Source organism: Malurus melanocephalus, unplaced genomic scaffold (assembly GCF_030028575.1).
Source record: "Malurus melanocephalus ecotype Western Australia unplaced genomic scaffold, MMel_1.1 scaffold_201, whole genome shotgun sequence".
In the NCBI taxonomy this organism is placed as follows: domain Eukaryota; kingdom Metazoa; phylum Chordata; class Aves; order Passeriformes; family Maluridae; genus Malurus; species Malurus melanocephalus.
In genome coordinates, this window is record NW_026623433.1 from 849585 (window position 1) to 871587 (window position 22003).

The 22003-nt window shown below is 56.0% G+C and overlaps 1 protein-coding gene across 3 annotated transcripts in view; it reads left to right on the forward strand.

Annotated features, from left to right (window-relative positions):
• The window catches only part of ETS1 (ETS proto-oncogene 1, transcription factor), an 82263-nt gene that overhangs the window by 14821 nt on the left and 45439 nt on the right, over positions 1-22003 (forward strand). The window contains exon 1 of one of the 3 annotated variants that reach the window (XM_057373523.1): positions 17200-17419. The exons of the other annotated variants lie outside the window; for them this stretch is intronic. Within the exon in view, the coding sequence (XP_057229506.1) occupies positions 17350-17419 (70 nt within the window). The 5' untranslated portion in view covers positions 17200-17349. Of the gene's footprint in view, positions 1-17199; positions 17420-22003 lie in introns of those variants that run through there. 3 annotated transcript variants of the gene reach the window in all.

The window sequence follows — 22003 nt, forward strand, 5'->3', positions numbered from 1 at the left end:
GCCCAGGGAGCAGCCAGGCTCAGCCCTGGGCCAGCCAGACTCTCCTCACTCTCCTTAACACACCAGGAGCAGGCAGGGGAGGATGTAGAGAAGGTGAAGGGAAGCAGAAGAAGTGGAAAAAGGGGGTGAGCCCCCGTGGGAGGGGTGTGATGGATGGGAACTCATTCCATGCCCCAGAGGAAGCCCTGCACAAAATCCTGCCCCTGCCCACCCTGCACAAAATCCTGCTCTCCCTGCCACACAGCTCTCCCTGGCCCTGAGGGAGCCCTTCCTGCTGGGCTCTGTTGTCACCCTGTGACATGGCACAGCTTCTCTGGGCCTGGAGCCGGCCTGGGGGGCTCTTTCCCTTTTCCTTTGTGACACCCCAGGGTGTTCCACCGGCTCCAGTCCCACCCAGTTGCTGTACTGGGACACTCTGTCTGTTGAAGGACACACATTTTCTCTGTTATGGCCGCTTTCCAATCTGTTGGTAGAGAGAAACGATCCCTCTGTGCCTTGGGAATGGATTGCAGGGTCTGTGGTGTGTCCTGAGAAGGATGAGCACTCAGGCTTTGCTCTCAGCTCAGGGGAGCTGCAATTCCTGCAGATCCAGCAGATTTCCCAGTGAGGAACACACCTGCAGGTGCTCCCGTGGCACTCAGAGGTGCTGGGACCCGCTGCAGCTCAGCACTCGCAGAGGATTATTGCACTGAGGCCATGGAATGACAGAAATCCAGGCTTTCACTTTTCCATTTGTTTCCTGCCTGAGCCTGGAAAATTCCCCATGTGGCCTCTCCAAGACAAAACCCCAGGGAGCTCCCTGTGCCTSGGTCAGCAGCGGAGAATGAGCTCAGAGCTCTTTTCCCCCTTGGGTCAGCTGGGATGAGGGATGGAGCTCAGGGCAGGGCGTTGGACCCCGGGCTGGGGCTGGGCAAACTGGAATGCTGCTGCGTGGGTTTGGGAGGAACCTGGGGGTTTGTTGGGATTCTCAGGTGTAACAAGGGGTTGGGGCTCAGCAAGGGCCAAACTCAAGTGAGGGAGCTGCAAAAATGAGCAGCAGAACGAGCAGCAGCACTGAGGGCTCCTGTGTGCCTCAGGAAAGGAATAACGGGATGGGGAGTGTGGGAGGCAGGGACAGAGCCACAGCCTGTCCAGGACATCCTATCCAGGAGTGCCTGGAGGGTGCCTGCAGAAGGGATCTCATTTTGGGATGTCCCTGGAGCAGGGTGAGCCACAAGGCCCCAAAATCCCAGGGACTGGGCCCTGCCCTTGGAGCAGGACTGATCCCCCCCATCCTCTGTGGGGATGGAGAGCTGGATGTTTCATTTTCCAGAGGAGGAAACCATCCTGCACCCCCAAACACTTCAGASAGGCCACACCAAGCAAAACTTGAGGGAGTGGGGGGGATGAGCTTTCCCAAGAAAATTCCTCAGAACAGTGAGGTGTTGGGGGCACAGAGCCCTCCCCAGGGAGTTTGGCTGCCCGTGGCCAGCTCTTGCTGCAGCACTCAGGGGGCTTTGCTGGGCTGGTGAGGAGCGGGGAGGGCAGCAGAAGTGAGGAGAGAGATTTGGAACAGGCTTYSYRGGGAAGGGGCGGAATCCCTGCCTCTGGAAGTGTTCAGGACATGTGTGGATGTGGCACTCGGGGCCACTGTTTGGTGCTGGACCCGGCGGTGCTGGGGGAAGGCTTGGTCTGGGTGATCTTGGCAAGTTTCTCCAACCTTTAGGATTCCCTGATTGTGTTTTCTCTGGGAAAATGGAACAATGATGTGCCAGGACAGTGGGATGGCAGGAGAGCATGGCAGGGCAGGCAGTAGGAATGTTGGACCCTACAAACAGCCCAATCCTCTCAGCTGCTGGCAGCTTGGAGCACCTCCGGCTCCCTCCAGATGTTCCCTGTGTTTATGGCTGCTGGAGCAAGAGCCTCAACTCTCTCATTAATGCATTTCTYTCTCTCTCTCTCCCTCACGTCCAAGCCAGAAGTCTCAGCTCTGAGGCTGCAGCTGGGAACGAGCTGGGGTGAGGGGTGGGAGAGRGGAGGGAGGTGTGCGCCAGCCTCCCGTCCCACTCGGCTCCCCCTCCACTTCCCTCCCCCCCGAATCCTCCCAAAATACACATGCCCCGCAAAAAGAAAAACACTGGCAGATTTTTTATTTCAGAAAGTAAACACTTAGGCCATGGGGGTCTGGAGGTTATGGGAAAAGAGGAAACCATTGGGCTAATCAGGCCGGGACACACTTCCCCTGCTGAAATAAAGCAGAAATCGCTGCCTCGCAGGGCGCTGCTRCGGTTAACCCTGGGGCTGCCAGTGCCATCCATGAGGCATTTTCCCTCAATCCTCAGGATTTTGGGGCTTGTGGTTAACCCTGGGGCTGCCAGTGCCATCCATACAGTGTTTTCCCTGGGATTTTGGGGGCTCTGGGGCTGCCAGTGCCATCCATGAAGTGTTTTCCCTCAATCCCTGGGATTTTGGGGCTCTGGGGCTGCCAGTGCCATCCATGCAGTGTTTTCCCTCAGTCCCTGGGATTTGGGGCTTGTGGTTAACTCTGGGGCTGCCAGTGCTGTGGGGCTCTGGGAGCCTGGATCCTGCCCACCCATTTTCCCTCGCTCCCTGGGATTTTGGGGCTCAGGGGCTGCCAGTGCCATCCATACAGCTTTTTCTCTCAATCCCTGGGGTTTGGGGGTTCATGGTTAACCCTGGGGCTGCCAGTGCCATCCATGGACCATTTTCCCACAATTCCTGGGATTTTTGAGCTTGTGGTTAACCCTGATGCTTCCAGTGCTGTGGGGCTCTAAGAGCCTGGATCCTGCCCACCCATTTTCTCTCAAAGCCTGGGATTTGGCACTTCCTGGTTAACCCTGGGGCTGCCAGTGCCATCCATGAAGCATTTTCCCTCAATCCCTGTCATTTTGGGGTCTAATGGTTCACCCTAGTGCTCCCAGTGCTGGGAACTGGACCCTGCCACTAGTTTTCCCTCAATTCCTGGATTTTGGGGCCCATGGTTAACTGTGGTGTTGCCAGTGCCAAGGAGCCCTGGGAGGCCAGACGTGCCCACGCATTTTCCCCCAATCCCAGTTTCTGGCCAGGGCAGAAGGGAAGCCAGCACTCCACAGCAATCCTGCAGCCCTTTGGGAACGAGCCGTTGGGAATTTTTACTAGGAAATGAGTTTTTTTCCTCTGGTTTATGAGCTATCCTACAGAATTTCATCGTGATTCTTGCCTGAGAACTCTGCCTGCCGGCTGCAAACCTCTGCAGAGAGGAAATCTCTCAGCTTGGATCAGCGGGATTTGGGCAATTTCTGCAGAGCTTTGAAAGGTTTTCAGAAAGCTCTCTTTTTCCATCCTTGCCAGATTTGCATGAGGTGTATGAATGATCAGATTGTAGATTCTTTGGCTGCAAACCCTTCGGGGAGGGATCCTTCCTGCTCCCTTTTACCCCTGTGTCTGTAGAGCACATGGGATACAGGATCTGGCAGGAGATGGGAGACCCTCGGTGCTCCCACAGGGCACGGAGTGATCCCAGTCCAGGTGTGAGGGAGCTCAGAGGGCTTTGAACCAGCTTCCAAAGAGATCCCAAATATCCTTCTCTGACAGGAGATCCCAAATATCCTTCTCTGAGCCTGGCCTTAGGATGGACTTCCCAGCACCATTCCCAGCCCCGTTCCCATCTCCATTCCCAGCTCCACTCCCAGCTCCATTCCCATAATCTCCATTCCCATCATCTCCATTCCCAGCTCCATTCCCATCTCCATTCCTAGCTCCATTCCCAGCTCCTCTCCCAGCTCTATTGCTATTTCCATTCCCAGCTCTGTTCCCATCTCCATTCCCAGCTTGTCTCCCATCTCCATTCCCAGTTCTATCTCCATTCCCATCTCCATTCCCAGCTCCATTCCCATTTCCATTCCCATCTCCATTCCCAGCTCCATTCCCATCTCCATTCCCAGCTCCATTCCCATCTCCATTCCCAGCTCCATTCCCAGCTCCATTCCCATCTCCATTCCCATCTCCATTCCCATCTCCATTCCCATCATCTCCATTCCCATCTCCATTCCCATCTCCATTCCCAGCTCCATTCATTCCCATCTCCATTTCCAGCCCAAGCTGTGCACCAGGGATGGATGTCACTCCCCAGTCTCACACCTTTCTCAGCTCCGTGTGTTTTGGGGAGGTTGGATCTCCAGCAGGAGTGTTTCTGAGTGAATATCAGGRACTGGGAGCCTGCTCTGTTCTCCCAGACCTGCCCCAGGGTTGCTGATTCCCTTTTCCCCCTGGGGCTGTCAGAGAGCCCGCAGAGTCTGCACCAGGTCCTTGCTGCACCCAGGAGCCCCAGATCTCATCCCAATGTCCCACTGCCCCGGTCCCTGATGGAATTCCCGCACCCTGAGCTGCCCCTCGATCCCTCCCTGTGCCTGCAATCGCTGAGCAGGGCCTGAAGGCACAAGCCAGGGTGGAACAGTCTGTAGCCAAGTGAAAGTGATGTTTCCATCAGAGCTGGGAAGGTTTTCCCTCAGCCTCTGGGGTGTGAGCGGGTGGTGAAAGGGGCCGTCACCGGTTTSTTGAGCCATCAGCCCCGCTCTTGCGACATTCCCAGCAGGAGGCAAATCCCAGATAGCCGCGATAGGGGGCTGCAGACCTGCCGGGTCCCACCMYGCTATCTCAAGAATGCATTTGAACWGGAGCTGTTTCTGCAGCCTCTGGAGGTCGAGGCTTCAGATGGAAATCAAGCTCCAGAGACAGTCCCACGGGGCAAATTTCAGGATTTTTGGAGCTGGTGTTCAGCTCAGATAAGCCCTTGAGAGCACAGATACTTTATCTGAGCCTTATCTGAGCTATTTGCATCACTTCAGCCTGAGAAGCTGCTGTCAGACATTTGGGGGGAGGTCAATTAGGATGGTCTGTCTGTTCTTTTAATTGTTATTTCCAACACACAGACACTTCCAGGAGGATGGGACCGTCCTGTGCCCCAGCACAGCTCTGGGAGGGGCAGAGCAGGAAGGAGAAGGGCCAGGCTTAGGGGAGTAAGGATTAGGATGGATATTCCTTGAAAGCCCTGTATGGGAGTCTATCTCTTTGCTCTCTTTCTGAAATGGGATGGAAATCAGCCCGAGCTGCCCCTGCTGTGGATTGAAAATGGGAATGGCAATGGGATTGGGAATGGGATTGGGAATGGGATTGGGAATGGGAATGATTCCTTTTCCAAGCAGAGCCAGTGCTGAGCTTTCCTGAGGAGCTCTCTGTGCCTCATTTATCAGAGCCTGCTTTGTGCCAGTGAGGTTTCTCTCTTCGCCTGGAGCTCTTGGGGGCAAATATGGGGTACTGATCTCCTGCTGCTCACCCAGATCCCTCTGCAGCCCAGCTGTGCAGCAATCGAGTGTTTGACTGGAACGGCCCTGCAGTGCAGCCTCCTCTTTTCTGGGGAAGGGTTCATTCACCTGAGCTCTCAGTCCTGCTGACTCTTCCCAGCACCCATGGCCATTGAACCATGGAATGGTTTGGGCTGGGAGGACCTTAAAGCTCATCCCATGTGCAGGGACACCTTCTGCTGCACCAGGCTGCTCCAAGCCCTGTCCAGCCCGGCCTCTTATGGGAGAAGGGTTCTCAGGGGTAAGAACAGATTTAGGGGGCCTGGCTGAGCCTTACAGCTGGGCTTTGGATGGGCTATGTCACTAACCTGAAAGTCTTCAGGCATCTAAATCCCACTGCTTTTACTGGAGTGAGACCCCATTGGAGTGAGACCCCATTGGAGCGAGGTCCCATTGCAGCTAGACCCCATTGGAGTGAGATCCCACTGGAGTGAGATCCCATTGGAGTGAGATCCCATTGCAGCTAGACCCCATTGGAATGAGATCCCACTGGAGTGAGACCCCATTGGAGTGAGATCCCATTGGAGTGAGACCCCATTGGAGTGAGACCCCATTGGAGTGAGATCCCATTGGAGTGAGATCCCATTGGAGTGAGATCCCACTGGAGTGAGATCCCATTGGAGTGAGATCCCACTGGAGTGAGATCCCATTGGAGTGAGATCCCATTGGAGTGAGATCCCATTGCAGCTAGACCCCATTGGAATGAGACCCCATTGGAGTGAGCCCCCTGACTCCCTGCAGTTTCTCATGTCGCAGATGCAGATGATTCATTCAGAGCACATTTTATTGCCATGCTTTACTCAGCAGGGTCAGGAGAGTGGCTGGGGCTCCCTGGAGAGCGGGGCTGTGCGAGTRCTGGGATCACACACGGACAGGGATGGCTGGAGCGATCCTTGGCCCTGGAGCTGCCTCYCCAGTGTGTGCTGGAGCCTCCCAGCCCTCCAGATGGAGCTTTCCTTGGGGGCTTTGGGACCACCAGGCTTTGGAAAAGGAGGGCCAGGCCCCTCTGGCAGCAGGCAGGGATAACGGGGTCCTGYGTGTGCTGGGATGGTGGATTCTCTGTGGGACAGCACGGAACTCTCGTCTGCCTGGCTCCAGATGGATTCACTGAGGGGTGGGAATGGTTTGGGCTGGAGGGTGGAATTYGCACATGGGCTTATTTTCAACTTTKGCCTCATGAAAGGAGCATCTCCAGCCTTTGGAGACCTCTGATCCTCTCTTAGGGCTGCTCTTTTGATGTTTTGCCTTCCCCTGTGATGCTGCAAGGGCGGGTTGGGAGGCAAAGCCGGGATCTCCTCAAATCCCTGGCAGAAGGGTGGAGCCAAGTGGGGTTGGTCTTTTCTCCCCCTTAACGAGGGACAGGACAAGGGGAAGCAGCCTCAGGTTGTGCCAGGSTTTGGTGTTTAGGGAAAATGGAGAAAAAGAACTGCTCCACCAAAGCGAGATTTGATTTTCAAGCAGATCCAGCCCAAGCTCCTTCTCCCTCACTCAGCAGCAGCTCTTTTTCAGGAGTCAGGAATGCTTTTCTCTGTGATTCACTCTCCACATCCGAGGTTCAMGCGGGGCCAGGGGGCACTTGCTTTGGTCAGACTGATGTCAGCATTGAGGTAGAGTAGGAAAAAAGGAGGAGATGCCCCAAGGGAGCTTCTTCATGGAAAAATTCTAATTTGGTCAGTTCCAGGCATCTTGCAGAAGAGCCTGYGCTCGGGAGATTTCAACCCGCTTTTCCAGGCTCCAGAGGCAGCACTAATTCAGGAAGGCARTGATGGAAATAAAGCTGGCATCTCSTCCTCACCACCWGCAACCTTGGGCTCTCTGAGACATCTCCAGAGGTGACCAGACCTGCTCCTCCTCTGCTTTACATCGAGCCCTGCCTGACCCCAGGACAGCAGAGGCCTCCTGTGTCTGGCAGCCCTGGCTGTGTTTCCATCCAGGGAAGCAGGAGCATTTTCCTCTACAGTAATCAGACTGACAGGATAACGAGGCAGCCCAGTAGCTCTGATTTGCCTTCCCCTCACACCGAGTCCCAGGCTGGGTGTCAGCTCAGTCCCCATATCTTGAGGAAAAACCTCTTTTTTTCTTTACTTTTCTCCTCGTTGCTGCCAAAAGTGACAGATTGTTGGGCGGAAATCATCAATATTTTGTCAAAACCAAATCCAAATATTTCCAGCCAAACCTCAGCGTTTTCTGGTGCTGATGCAAAAGCAAATCTCCGTGGGAAATGCCAGCAGGGAAAGCAGATGGAGCAGTGGGCTGGAGCGTTCTGCTGTCCTGGCTCTTGGGTCGGGATGTGTGGCCGAGGGGCTGCGAGGCGCGGGGTGGTTGAACCCGAGAGCTAAATTTGGGCTGCTCTGTGTTTATTCAGAGCACGGTGGTGTAAACAGCTGTGCTCTGCTGACCTGCTCRAGCAGCCTGGGCCGTTTATCCCACAGAGGCTGGAGCATGGCAAGCACCGAAATTCCCTCCCTGCTTTCCAGGAGCAGGACGTGCTGCTTCCCCCAGCTTCACTCTGAGTTTGGGGCATCGAAATTCCCTCCCTGTTTTCCAGGAGCAGGACGTGCTCCCTGCCCCAGCCACATTTGGAGCTTGGAGCACCAATATTCTGTCCCTGCTTTCCAGGAGCAGGATGTGCCACTTCACCCCAGCTTCACTCTGAGCTTGGGGCACTGAAATTCCCTCTTTGCTTTCCAGGAGCAAGATGTGCTGCTCTGCCCCAGCCACATTTGGAGCTTGGAGCACCAAAATTCCATCCCTGTTTTCCAGGAGCTGGACATGCTCCCTGCCCCAGCCACATTTGGAGCTCGGAGCACCAAAATTCCATCCCTGTTTTCCAGGAGCAGGATGTGCTGCTTCACCCTGGTGACACTCTGAGCCTGGGGCACTGATTTTAGAGGTTTCACCCCCTTGCTCCTGCCTGTGGTCACTGTGCCCTTCTGCCCCTACATTTGCTCCCAGCCCCTGCATTTAGCACAGCCATCTTTCCATAACCATCCTTCCATAACTACCCCTCTTCCCAAATCCCTGCCCAGGGTCCTCATAGCTCCAGCAGCACTGGGATGGTGGTGGGAGGACTTTCCTCTCCCCACCCACCTGAAATCAGGGTTTTGGGGCTCTCCCACGCCTGCCCAGAGCACCTCGCCCTCGCTGGCCACTGCTGCYGCTCCTCACTTCATTAGCACCAGGGATGTTTATAAATGGCAGGATAATATTTTTCGTTTCCAGTTTGGGTTTCCAGGGCAGCCACTTTCTGAAGCACTTAGGAAGTTTAGAGAAGACGAGGTTATATAAACGGTTTTTCCCCCCTGGGCCCTTATTAATCAAGTGGCTGTGGAGCCATTCCCAGAGCTTTGGGATCGAGGGCACTGGCTGGGTGAGGGGAGGTGGCTTTTTCTTGGCTCCTGCCCTTTATTTGGGAGTTGTGATGAATGGAGCTCTCAGAGCTGGCTGTGGGGTTTGCAGGCTGCCAGAGGGCTGAGGAGACTGCTTTGGGTTATGCTGAATGGTGTTTGGGGCTGGACTCTTGTGTAGCCCCTTTGAGGCCTTCACGTGAGCCATGGCACATATTTTAGTGATGTTTTTCCTGGTAAAATTTGGTTATTTGGTACAAACTTTTTTAATTTCCTGAGTGCAGGTTTTAAATGTGAGTTCAGTAACAGCGTGCATTGGGTTGATCCCTGTGCTTTTGCAATGAAACYCCATGGATGTGCTCACACACTGATGGATACATTCCCTGATGCACCCCTAAAGCTTCCCGGATCCTTCCCACCCAAGCTCCAGCAGCAGCTGCTCCCCAGGGTGGGTTTGGAAAACAGGAGCTRGCTTTGGTTCCCATTAGAATGAAACCAAGCTCTGCCTCCTTATCCTCCTCCTCCATGCCCTTCCTCCCCACGAGAGATGAGAATTGGGGATTTGCTGTTTTCTTTGGGTGGAAGGGGCTCTGTCTCAGCCGCAGGTCCACAGGAAATCAGCTCATTAATCTGCTGGCCCACCTTCCCCATGCTCCAGCCACGCTTCTCCGGGGATGAAAACCATGATTGAAATTGCCAGGGGTGGAAAACGATGGTTTAAAGGGGGTAAAGGGGATATTTGCAGCCACTGCTGGCTGGGACCTTGATAGAAGGGAGCTGAATTTCTTCTGGGTCCTGGGAGCATGTGAGAAAAGGTGCTGAACATCTGGGGTGATTTCGGGGTTCTGTGCTGGAGCTCAGCCCGAGGAACTGGGCTGGGATGATGGGGAAAAACTCCTCCCGTGGCTTTGGGCTTGAGCTGGTGCAGGCTGGGTGTCCAGGAGGTTGTGTCCACCTCCCCCAGGGATGGATGATGGCCATGGTAGCCCAGGACATTTCAAACATCCCTGAGATATTTAATGGATCATCTGAGTGGATTTTCTTCACTTCCCAGAACTCCCTTTCAGACTGAAAGGCAACTCCAACCCAGAGGTTATTTTGTTTCATCTCACAGAACACAAATCCTGCCTCCCTTTTGCCTCATCCTCAGCAGAGATCTTCCCCTCCTACAGAACCTCCTCAAAGAGGTGAACTAACTGGGTGAAAAGAGCTTGTTAACAAWTTACTTTTAATAGGCCTTTTTTATTTTCCATTTTGCAATTCCTTCCCATATTAAAAGAGCAAAAATAGAAAGTTTTAGCTCTGGTTGAATGACACAACATTTTCCTTGTTTATTTTCTTTTCACTGCTTTAACCCAATGAGAAGTGTGGGAAAAGAAAAAAAAAAGAAAAACCCCCATGACAAATTGGTTTGTATGATCCCGGAACATACTCAGAAAAAATATTTGCATCTGATTTTTTTCTCCAGCCACCAGCTAAGCATGAAAAATAATAAATTAATCATCTGTTTTCACGAATTTTGCTGCAGGCAGCAGGGAGGTGGGTAGGGAAGCAGAGTGTGCTGAATGCTCCTGGATCTCAGGATCTCTGTTCAGCAGCTTCCTGAAGGAATGGCTTCAGACTGGAAGAGGGTGGGTTTAGTTGGATTTTGGGAAAGAATTCTTCCCTGTGAGRGTGGGAAGCCCTGGCACAGAGCAGTCCAAGGCCAGGCTGGACAGAGTTTAGAGCACCYTGGGATAGCGGRATGTGTYCCTRCCCCTGGAATGAGATGGAGTTTAAGGTTCTTTAACTACCCCTGGAATGAGATGGAGTTTAAGGTCCTTTAACCCGCTGCAATCCCCGCTGCTGCTGCCCGCGGCTGTCCCGGGGTGCCCGTGTCCCCTCGGGGTGCCCGTGTCCCCTCGGGGTGCCCGTGTCCCCTCGGGGTGCCCGTGTCCCCTCGGGAGCCGCAATCCCCTCTCCACCAGCTGCCCATTGACACCCGCCAGCATCTCGGAGCTCATCAGGAGCCGCTCCCGGGGAGAGAGGCGTGTTATTGAATTAGCGGCACAATGGGCTGCCTGGGAGGCACGTGGTGGCTGCGATGGCAGCAGATAGATGGCCTTTTAGCCGGGCTAATTGTTGGGAAATAGGGGGGGCTTTGTTCGGCCCCAGCGTGGGCTCTGTGATCTCGCAGAGCCCCGGGGGCTGCCCGATTATAATTTTAGACAGATCTATTCAAGCCTGCCCTGCGGCRCGGGGCCGAACAAGCCGGGCATTGTTGCAGAGCCAGGAGTGGCGGCCAAGAAAACCACCCCGAAAAACCCAAACACGTGTAGGGAGGAATATTTCCCTGGCGTGCGTTCCTGCCAGGCCAGGTTGCCAAGCGCAGACAATTGCGGCAGAGGAGTTTTCCAGCGCTGGGAGAGGGATTTTCCTCTTGGAGACGCGTTTGCAGGCGGATCCCTCATCCCAGGAGTGATGCTGGGGTGTCTCTGCTGGCAGCTCCAGGACCTGGGTCTCATCTTGGAATTTCCATACCTTGGGCACGGTGTATGTGGAATAATCGTGCCCATCCCTGAATTATCCCCACACACTGACTGTGTGTAGCTGTCACCTAATGGCCATGGCAGGACAGGGGTTTGGGATGGAGGGATCTTGGCTGTGGGACTGGGGCTGTTTGTGCTCCCAGTGTCCAGTACAACAAGGGATGGAAATCCCAATTCTCTTTAATCCCAACAAGGGATGGAAATCCCAGTTCTCTTTAATCCCAACAAGGGATGGATATCCCAGTACTCTTTAATCCCAACAAGGGATGGAAATCCCAGTTCTCTTTCCTGAGCTTTCCCCTCACATCTCTCTTTGGAGAGACCCCAACCCCTGAGCTTTCCGTTTGGGATTGCTGAACTCCCAGCTCCTTGGAAAGGGAGAAAGTGTCATTTAAAAAAAAAAAGGGATGGGGGCACAAAGGTGGAAATACTGACCAGGAATTAAACTTCCATCACTTTAACCCCTCTGTCCTGGCCCCGGCGTTAACCCAGAGGTTACTGCAGTCCTGTGGTTTGTTTTCTGGGCTGATCACTTCCAACCATGGGATTTTCCTGGTGGCTGTCCCTTCCCAGGCTGTGGATTCTATACCAGGGCTTGGAACTGGACTGATCTTCCRTTGTAGGTGCTTGTGTGGACCTCGATAAAGTGAAATGTGGCTGTCCCTCGGTGTTTGGTGAGGCCATGGKGGTGTTTTGGTGGTGGTGGGTTTATGAAAGATGGAAAGGGCAGATGAGTGTGAGTGATCACAGCCTGGCTGTCAGGACACCATTTATGAGCAATGATCCCATTGCTGCTCCTTGGTAATCCCATCCCTCCCTGGGTCCTAGGGGAGGGAATTTCAAGGGCTACCAGAGATCTGTTCACTAAGGAGAGACTGGGACTGCCAAGGGTTCAGCCACAAGCCGAGAAGTGCTGTTAGACCTGAGCTGGCTGCTTGTTTATGCTCTGAAGGAGAGAGATCTGAGGCCAGAGAGACCCARCCCCAGAGATCTGAGCCAAGGAAAGAGAGGGCTCCTGCAGGTGGGGTTTGCTGTGTGTCAGCCCCACGTGACCGCGAAATATCGAGAGCTCAACAGCAAAACCCCTCAGGCTGCGCTCACCCAGAGCACGGGACTGTGGCTCCAGGGGAGAGGGGAAATGTCCGGAGAGCCATCAGGGCTGCAGAGTGGCTTGTGAGGATTTTCCACCCAGCCGCTGCTTCCCACAGGGACACGAGAGAGTGGCAGCACCCCCGCCATCGAAATTCCCGGCAGGATAGCGCTGCTGGAGCCCAGAGCAGCTCCTCAGGGTCGGGATCAGCGCCTCTGGGAAGGCAGGAGCGGGAGGCCCTTGGAGATGCCCGAGCAGCTTGTGAGGCTCGCTCGGTGTCCCCCGGCGTGTGACGGGGCGGTGGCTCCGTGTGCCGAGCGCTGACCCCCGCTGGCCACAAAGCGGCTTTTGTGAGCCCTCGCCGGCGGCAGTTAATGAGCGCAGGAGCCGCGGAGGCTCGCTCGGAGCCCGGRGCCGGTCACTCACAGCAGGGCATTGTGGCAGCGATGGCTCGGGGCTGGCCCGGCCCCGGGCTGCCTATCCCAGCGGAACACTGCCCTGCTTCTGCTGCCGCCAGCGCCCGGCTCGGGCTTCCCGAGCCTCCGGCCCCGCAGCGAGGCCACCGGGGGCCACATCTGGGGCACGGAGCGGCCCCGCTCTGGGGACGGTCATCACCCCCGGGACCCCGCGCTGGGTCTGGGGGCGGCCCGGCTCGCACAGCCCGCCCGGGGCACACGCAGGATGTGCAGCTAACGAGCTCTGCCTCCACCCGAGCCAAACAGCGAGGCTGGAGTCAGCAGCAGGGCTAATCCAGCCTGCTTTTACCAAAATACTGCAATGCTTCCCGGCTATTACGGCGCTTGAAAGGATTTCTCGTATCATTTTAAATTCCAGGAAAGGTATCTCCCAGGGGAACGGCCGTGGCAGCCGCTTGCTCTTTCCTCTCATTGCACAGGGCCATCTCCACACCCAGGGCCACCTCCCTGCTCTTTCCTTTCTTGGAGTGGTGGCTGCTGCTCCTTCCAACAATGTCCCCGTTACGATAAATCCTTTCATGTCTCCGTTTCTCCCTGGAATTGCAGGACACGGGGTTTTTTTTTGGTGGGTTTTTTTTTTTTTTTTCCCTTTCCCCTTTGCTCCTGATTTTTGTCTCATGCCCTCTGGATATTGTTTACTTGACAAAACATCAAACCCAGTCCCTGACCGCTCGCGGTCATTAAAAATCCCATGGCAGTTTTGGGGAAGGCTCCAATTTGGCTAATTACGTTCTGCCATAAATATCCCCCTGCAGTTTTAATTGGATACGGTGTTCTTCATTTCCTGGCCATTACAGCTGGGTGGATGCTCCACGTTATTACGTGGCCSTTGTATTTCACCTCGCGTTTTGGTAGCAGCAGCGCTCGGAAAAGCTCCTTCTACAGACCAGGAATCACACCTAATTCCTGCTGGAATGAGAATGAGGAAATCTGAGAAAAGGAGAAGCTGTCCCAGCTCCGTGACATCTGAAGGGGAGCCAGCAGCTGCCCTGGGCTGGGACAGGAGTGAATTTGGCCGTGGGGAAGTGAAAGAGCCACCCCAGTCCGGAGAGAGGTCGCGGAAGAGCCCTCCTTGTGTTCAGAAATCACAGCAAAGACTCTGCTCTTTAACATCTTTCCTCAGCGTTAAATGAATAATAATTATTATTATTCYGTTAGCCCAAGGTTAGGAGCGGCCCTGGGAACAATGGGGCATTACTGCCCGGCCTTTCTTTGTTCCCAGCAGTTGCAAAGAGCGGGGCTGCACGGCAGAGGGAGGGCAGATGGTTATCGCCCACCTTTGGGCTGCAGGGCCGCTCTCCAGCCCGGCATCCTCCCTCCCCGGACGGAGCCTGGATGGATGTTAACGTGCARTAACGACCCAGTGGAAAAGGAGGGGGAGACTTGGATGGGGAAGAGGAAAGATTTTTCTAAAGCCTGTGAGCAGCAAATAGGAACCAGTTGCTGAGGCGAAGTCATGTTTGGCAGGTCTTGGGCTCCGAATGGTCACATCCCAGCTGAAGAAACTAATCAATGGATTCCTTCCATGCCTTCTGCGAACACTGAGCCATTGAGCGGCTCAGCTGGAGCTCAGAGCCAGGGCTTTCATGTTGCAGCTCTGAAGTGAACACAAATTAAGGCGGCTGCTGGGATGGAGCTSGAAGGAGAGATTCAGCTGCCCTGGGAGGAAACCTCCGTCCGCAACCACTCTGTTCTTTTCCTCCCTTTTTTGGGGATTTTTGCCCCGGTGCTACTCTTGAAAGCAAGCTACTCTTGACAGGGCTGCCGTGCATTGCACCAGCAAAATGAAACTCGGGTTTGGGGGAGCACAGAGGGATGAGACAAAGCCCAGAGCTCCTCTGCAGCCATCCTGGACCAAGCTGGGCTCAGCATCACCGGCTTTGCGGGGTCAGGGCTGAGCCGGGATGCCAGCAGTGTGTGCATCTCTACTAATACAAACCACACTACTGTGAGAGAGGACTTTTTTGGAGCCATTGTCGTGGTGCAGGGGAGAAGGATCTCCAATACAGGTGCTCTGGAATTCAGCCAGCCCTCGAGACTGCAAGGCTGCAGGAGAGGCCGAGCCAGAAGCATCAGCCCAGGAAAGCAAGGCTAAAGCAGACACCCCTGAGGGCACCCTCTGCCTTCTCCGCTGCCACCCTCAGTCCCTGGCAKCTCCATCCAGGGCCACCTCTGCCCGGAGAGCCTTGTGCTGTGTGCCACCACCAGCCTGTCCCGTTCGTGTTTGGGCGAGCCCCCCTGACCTCGCCGCGCCTCCTCCCCCGTTTCTCTGCGGGGGTTGTGGTTTGCTGCAGCCGCTCGATCCGGCCCRGGGGTCATTTCCATACGGTTGGGGCCGCAGGTGCTTTCTGCCGGCTCTGTCAGGCAGCTGCACGCAGCGGCACCCGCAGCCAGCTCTGGCCTCTCCTGCCGCGGGATCGCAGCCCGGCCGAGCGCAGGAAGGGAAGGATTGGGGGCTCTGATAACTGCATCAGGTTTCTCTCCCCAAGGCTGCTCTGGAGGGATCACAGATCAGACGCAAAGGCAGCTGTTTCTCCTGAATCCCCTTTTGATTTTCAACTAGAAACGCTCTGCTAAATCTGCTCTCTGCAGTTTCTTCCTTCAGTCGTTGCTGTACAGGGAAGGAAGAAACCCAAACTGAGGGCAGGTGCAAGCACATGATCCCATCCCAGGGAGGGACGACATTTAATTCCCACAGCCATCCCCTTTCCACCTTCAGATTTCCAGGTTCATTCCTGTGGTAGGTTTCAAACCACCAGCTGAGGTTTCCAATCCCGGGCTCAGGCTCTCCCCAGCCCTCAGGAAACAGTGGAGGGAGGTTTTTCATCRCAGCAAATCACCGGTCCTGCTCCAMTGCTGCAGGAATAGGTTGCCCAGAACTTGGCTTGGAAGTAAATTGGAAACACGATTGCCTGTARAACTGGGAATGTGAGAGGTTGTCAGTGGGTGAGGGAGATGAACTTTGGGCTGGAGCTCCCTGCCTGGATTTGCCAGCTCTCAGCCCTCCTGCTGCTCGATCTGCCTGCCTTGGCAGAGCCGTGTGTGCAGCCAGAGCCAGCTCTCCACGTCTGGCCCCGGCACCTCGCAGCTTCTTTCAGTTGCACAAACTCCCCTGCTATAAATACGCCCGTGGTGGCTGAGAAGGGCCCCACTGCAGAAGCCAAATAATCAGAGCTGCAGCGTTTGCATCTGCAGCTCATCTTTTGGGCCCTTGAGAGGTTTCAGGGGTGTTTGAAGTGGGACCCTGGTCCATCCCACGGGCTGAGCAATGACTTTGACCCTGGCCAGCTGCTCCTGTGGGCCTGTGTTCACTTGAGCCCATCTTTGATGAGAGCAGCCCGATCTGTGTCAGAGAATCGGAGGCTGTTAGAGACTTTCAGAGTGACAGAACCACAAGAGCTGGTTGCTAATGACTTTTTTTCGCTGTACCGGTAAGCTGACATCTGTGAGTCATACTCTCCTTCTGCTCTGCCGTTTGTGGTCTGAAGTTTGTGCTGCCTAAATACAATCAAACAGATTTCATGTGAAAACCGATATTCTTCTGTTAACTCCAAGCTGTGCTGGCTCTGATACTCATCTCGCATCTTCAAGATGCTTTTTATCCAGTTAGTTCCCGACCCTTTTTGCCCTCCCACCTGTACCAGGCAGGCCTGGGAACAACACCTCTGGCTGTCACCCGTGGTGCACACACACTGCCCTGGCTATGCTTGTGGCTGGGAGAGCATCAGGCTGCTCCAGGCAGGATGATGGGAATGTGAAGGGCTGCTGGAAATGTGAGGGGATGGTGTGAGCATGGAGGAGTGCTGGAAATGTGAGGGGATAGTGTGAGGATGGAGGAGTGCTGGAAATGTGAGGATGAATGGATGCTGGAAATGTGTGGGGATAGTGTGAGGATGGAGGGGTGATGGGAGCTGAAGGGCTGAGTGTGAAAGGCAGGGGTTCATGCTGAGACAGGCAGGGTGAAGAAAACAGGCCTGGTTTAAAGAACCATCGGTTTCGGGCAGCGGCTCCAGCCAGAGCTGTCCCGTGTTCAAACTCTTTTGCCKTCGTGTTTGGGGGCCGCGATGCGAGCAGAGGTCGGGGCGGAGGCGCCCTGGATGCGCTGCCCCCGCTCCATCCCCGGACACCCCGATCCCCGCGGCAGTGCCGGCTCCGCTCCCCGCGGTGCCGGGGTCCGGGGCCGCCTCCGGGGCGGGACGGGGCGGGTCCCTGCCGCCGCTGTCACCGCTCGGGGCCGGCCCAGCGCCCTCCCCTCGGCTCAGCCCGGCCGGGGCGGCGGCGGCGGGGACGGGCGAGGCGGAGCGGAGCGCAGCGGAGGGGAGAGGAGCGCAGCCGGGAGCGGAGCGAAGCGAGGGAGCGCGGAAGGAAGGAAGGGAGGAAGGAAGGAAGGAAGGAAGGAAGGAAGCAGGAGGAGGAGAAGGAGGAGGAGGAGGAAGAGGAGGAAGAGCAGCGGGAGGAGGGAGGCAGCGCCGGCCGCGCTGCCCCGGGCGCCCCGCTCCGCGCTCGGCGGGGCTCAGCCGCCGCCCCCCGCTCCCGGCGCGACGCCCCCGCGGCGCTGCCCCAGCCATGAAGGCGGCGGTGGATCTGACCATCATCAAGACGGAGAAGGTGGACATCGAGCTCTTCCCGTCCCCCGGTGAGCGCCGCTTCCCCTCCGCGCAGCCCTGTCCCCTTCTCCCTGCCAGGGCGGCGGGGGGAGCTTTGAGCGCTGGGAGGGTGTGACCGGCGAGGTTTGGCTGGGGATTTTTGGAGGTGTCTTTGGAAGGGAACACGGAGCGTACCCCGAGTCGCAGCGCAGCGGCGCCGCCCGGGCTCTGCCCGCAGCCCAAGGCGAATTKACTTTCCGAGCGCTTTTATGACTTTCCATCCCCCTCCTTCGCTTAAACTCATCCCGCCGCCCCTGCAGCCTCCTTTCCTCCRGCTCCTGGCATCCGTGCCGGGATGAAGGCAAGCCCGTCCGGCGGGCAGGCAGGACAGATGCGCTCCCCGGGACTCCCCGCCCGTTCCCATCCTTAGCTGGGATGCGAGTTCTCCCCATCCCTCCCTGGAAATGTCTTGTGTGGCCCAMGCAATGTGGCAAACACAACTCCAGCGCTAACTGCTCTGCATTTAGCACGTTTAATCCAGGAAAACCCGCCGCTTTGATTTTTTTTTTTTTCCCGCCCTTCTGGAGCTGGAGAAATGGGTGGAGGGAGGGTGCAGAGAGCAGCGCGTTGCTGAAGGCAGGCGAGAAGGGTTTTTTTGTGTTGTCGCGGTGAGTTCAGTGCTGCTGGCTGTGGTTACTGCTCCGAGCCGAGCYCTGACCAGAATAAGGGCTGCTGTTCACACTCCGGCGGCGTCTGGCTGCTCGCTGACCCCGGCCGCTCAACTGCTCTGTGCCCTGCCCAGGCGAGGTGGAGGATGGAGTTTGGAGGGTCCGCAGGAAAAAAAAAAAAACCAACAAACTTTCCTTTTTCTGCGTAAACCCGAGTCCTGTTGCTTCATCTCTCCCTGCTGCAATTCCCACTGCGCCAAACTGGAAGCTCGCTGGGTTTTGTGCAGCGCCGGTGCGCTGAAGAAAATCAAATTAGAGTTGTGCGTTTCTCTRCCAATTAGGAAGTTTCTGGGAAAGCCAGAAAGGGGAAACAGCCCCTGCGGGCATTGGGATTTTGGGCTGCATGTGGAAATAAAATGACAGCTGAGTGCCGGAGCCCACAGGGATTGGTGTTCAGAGTTCGGCAGATGCTGGTGCAGCATCAACTGGGCTGCWGAGAACTCCAAAGTCAGGCATCCGGGGGCTAAAGAGGGTCCGGTGCAGGAGGGATCCTTGGGGTCCCTCCTCCCGCCCTCCCCGGGCGAATTGAGCCCCCTGTGCTGGGCAGAGCTGTGCTGGTGCTCCCCGCCCTGAGCTCCCAGGCTGAGCYGGGCTCCCCGCTGCTGGGGGAGCAGAGGGCTTCAAAATGCCYGAGAGATGCTGAGGATGCACCTAAACGGCTGAAATGAGGGCTGGAGTGGAGCTGAGGACCTATTTGTGCCTATTTCCTAAAACTTTGGTTTCCTAAAACTCATTCTTTCCCCTCAGCTGCTGAGGTTTGCTTGGAGCAGAGGAAAACGGGATGGGAATAAACACCTGGAACCATCAGAGGGTGTGGGGTTTGCTTTTCACCCCAGGGTCTGTTTAAATTTGGGCTCTCCTGGTGCGGGTGAGAGCTCGAACAGGGGCTCTGAGTGCTCKGGGTGGCCGAGCCCCGGAGCGCTGCAGTTCCCTGGTGCCCCAAGGGAGGACTCAGAGTCTCACCCTGCCTTCAGCTCGTGTTCTTCTGTCCCTGAAAGCCCTTCTGCAGCTGATGTCAGCAAACAGTTCTTAGAKCTGACCCAGAGTTGAGRCTCGGGCAGGATGAGCACTGAAAAACACAAACCCAAGAGGTAGAAAAGAGCTGCCCCCGCCTCGGCCTCAGCTGCAGCCGCTCCTGTGCTGGTGGCTGCGCTCGCTGGGAGCCACAAAGGTCAGTGCTGTCAATTAGCTGGCTTAACCTCATTTCCCCTGCAGCTCGGGGGAACGCTGCAGCTCTCCGGTTTGGTGGGATTGATGGTGGGAGAAGGAGTGTGGATACTGCTGGGTTGTGTTCCTGGGATCCAGCCATGCTATTGCGGGGGGACATCGCTCCTTCTCTGCTCCCTGATGGCTCCTGCCGCCCTGAATCTGCCACCAAATGCTCCCATTGTCCTTAATTCCAAGATGGGCTGAGAAGGGCTCCATCCCCTTGTCCCTTCACAAAGCCYGATGGGATCCATGGGGTTATTAACCTTGGGTAGGGAGAGTCCCYGCAGCCTTAGGATTTCAGCTGTGCAGGATGTTTGATGTGCCAAGTGTCCCTAAAACTGCCCATCTGTCCCCTCTCACCCCCCAAAACAAACCCCACATCTCTGCAAAACGTTCGGTGGGATTTGTGGTGTGGCCAAAGTGTTTAAAAATAACCTGTAAGGAGTGTGGAGTCGCACAAAACTTCCAAAGCCGCATCTCCCCTTTCACCCCCGCTGTTACCAGCAGCAATGTGTGAGTGAGATGAGCAGGTCAGAGCCAGAACCCCACGGGGGTGGGTTCTCCTTCAAGATACAATTTGATGGCCTGGGTGTTTTTAGACTTTTTTTTTTTTTTCCTATTTTATGGGTGTTTTCATAAGGATGGAGAGGATGGAAACACCACTTGTGGCTGCACACACATCACTGCTCCACCAATGGCTTGGTGGGGCGTTTTTTGAGACAGTAAAACCCCAAACCATGCAAAGATCAACCCCAAGGAGGAACTTCACCTGGGGCTGGTGAACGCTGCCCTCCACAAATCACTTCGTTTTCTGCAGCACCGCCAAGCTGCATTTGCTGCCTGTGGGCAGAGCGGGGAGCAGCTCCCCGGCCCTTGCTGGATGACAGAAGCAGCTCCCCAGCTCTTGCTGGGAGCTGTGGGATGGAACTGGGGCTCCTTTCTTGCTGAGGAAGCTTCAGATTTGCAGCCCCCGAGGTACCAGGGCGATTCCAGCTGACATTCCTGCACATCCCAGGTGCAGCAGGGATGCTGAGCTCCCCATCCTGCATCCACYCCTCCTTTTGTCTCCTTTCCCTGGAGGGGTGTGTCGGGCACAGGGGTGGATTCGTTCCTGGAGAAAGGATTTGCTCCGCGCACACACGGCACAGAAATCCGGATTTTTCGGCTTTTCTGCTCTTCCCATGCCTACCCCGAGGACAGCTGGGACATGGACACGTTGTTTCCATTGGCCTGTGCGTGGGTGGCATCCCAGGGGTGTATTTTTATCTGGCAAGAACCTTTCCCTCTGTTTAGGATCAGACCAGCGTCAGTTAGGGCTGAAGCAAGATTTTCCCTTCCAATCCAAACCTTTGTAGGATTCTGGTTCTCCTGCTGTGGTGGTGCAGGGTCCAGGGAAGGTCCTGCACAGATTCTCTGCCGGTTTGGAGTACCGGAGCCTCCTGAACCGCGCTGCTCCCCCTTCCCACAGCCAGGTCAGGCTTTGCTTTCACTTTCATCGCCGACAAATAAGGGAGTTTGCATTTAAAGCGAATCTGGCAAATGCRGAGCTCCTCCACAGAGCCTCGCTGCGGGCAAAGGCCGAGAAAATCCCTTTTCTTTAGGATTTAGGAGGGGATGCTTTCATTCTGTGCCCTGCCTTGTGCAGGGAGCACAATTTGCAGCCGTCCCTGGTTCCCAGGTGTGYACGGAACGGGGTCACAGCCGGATCTGCCCGTCCGAGGGGGGTCAGTTTGCTGAGCTGCTCGGGATAAACGCGCTCAGGGACTTGGAATATTATTCTCATCCAAAAAGGAAGGTTCGATCCTGCGTTATCCTTGCAGGGCTGATCCTTCCAGCCTGTGTCAGCTGCTATGTGACTCAGTTTCCCTGCTGCTGACAGGAGCTGGCTCCTGCCTGGCCGTGTTTTCTTTCCACACGGGATAAAACACGGCAGAGAGCTCCAGCATCTCTCTCCCCGCTTCGGGATGTTCTCTCCCTCCCTCTGCCTCAGCGCTGCTCCCCGGGACACGCAGAACGCCAGAGCCGGGGGAAGGGAAAGCGCTGAGGGGATTTTAGGGATGCAGGGAATTGAGCGCGGATCTTTGGGAACGCTTCGCTCCGCACTGCGGCCGAGGTGAGAGCTGGGCTGGGCTGGGGATGCTCTGTGTGGGCTGGGAGCAGCAGCAGCGAGGCTGAGGCTCAGAAATGGAGGCCTCGGGGCTGCTCCCGCATTTTCGGTGCTGATTGCCTGCGGAGGAGGTGAGAACTCGGCTGAAGGAGAGCAATTACCTCTGTATGCGCTGACAAAATGCCCATTACTGAGGTATCCAGCCGGGATGCGGGAATGAGAGGTTCCCAGGAGGGGGGACTGCCTGAGCTCGGCTGCCACAGCTCCGGCTTTTTAGCGTCAACTTCACACCAAAGCCCTGAAGCGGGGTGGAAAGGAGGCAATTCACAGAGCTGTCCCTCAGGGACGCATCCACCAMAGYGCGCCCTTGCTTTTTAACCCGGGARCAGGGAGSGAGATTTCCGGGAATAGGAGCAAACCCCCATTCCCTCCACGTTTTCGTGCTGAAGTCCCCAACGCACGCCCCAAGTGTGTAATTACAGCGTCGTTACATGGAGCGGCCCCTAATTCGCCGTGTAATTACAGCGTGCCGTGCCCTGATGGGCCTTACAGAACGCGGGGATAACGCGGGCTCGGGCGGGAATGCTGCG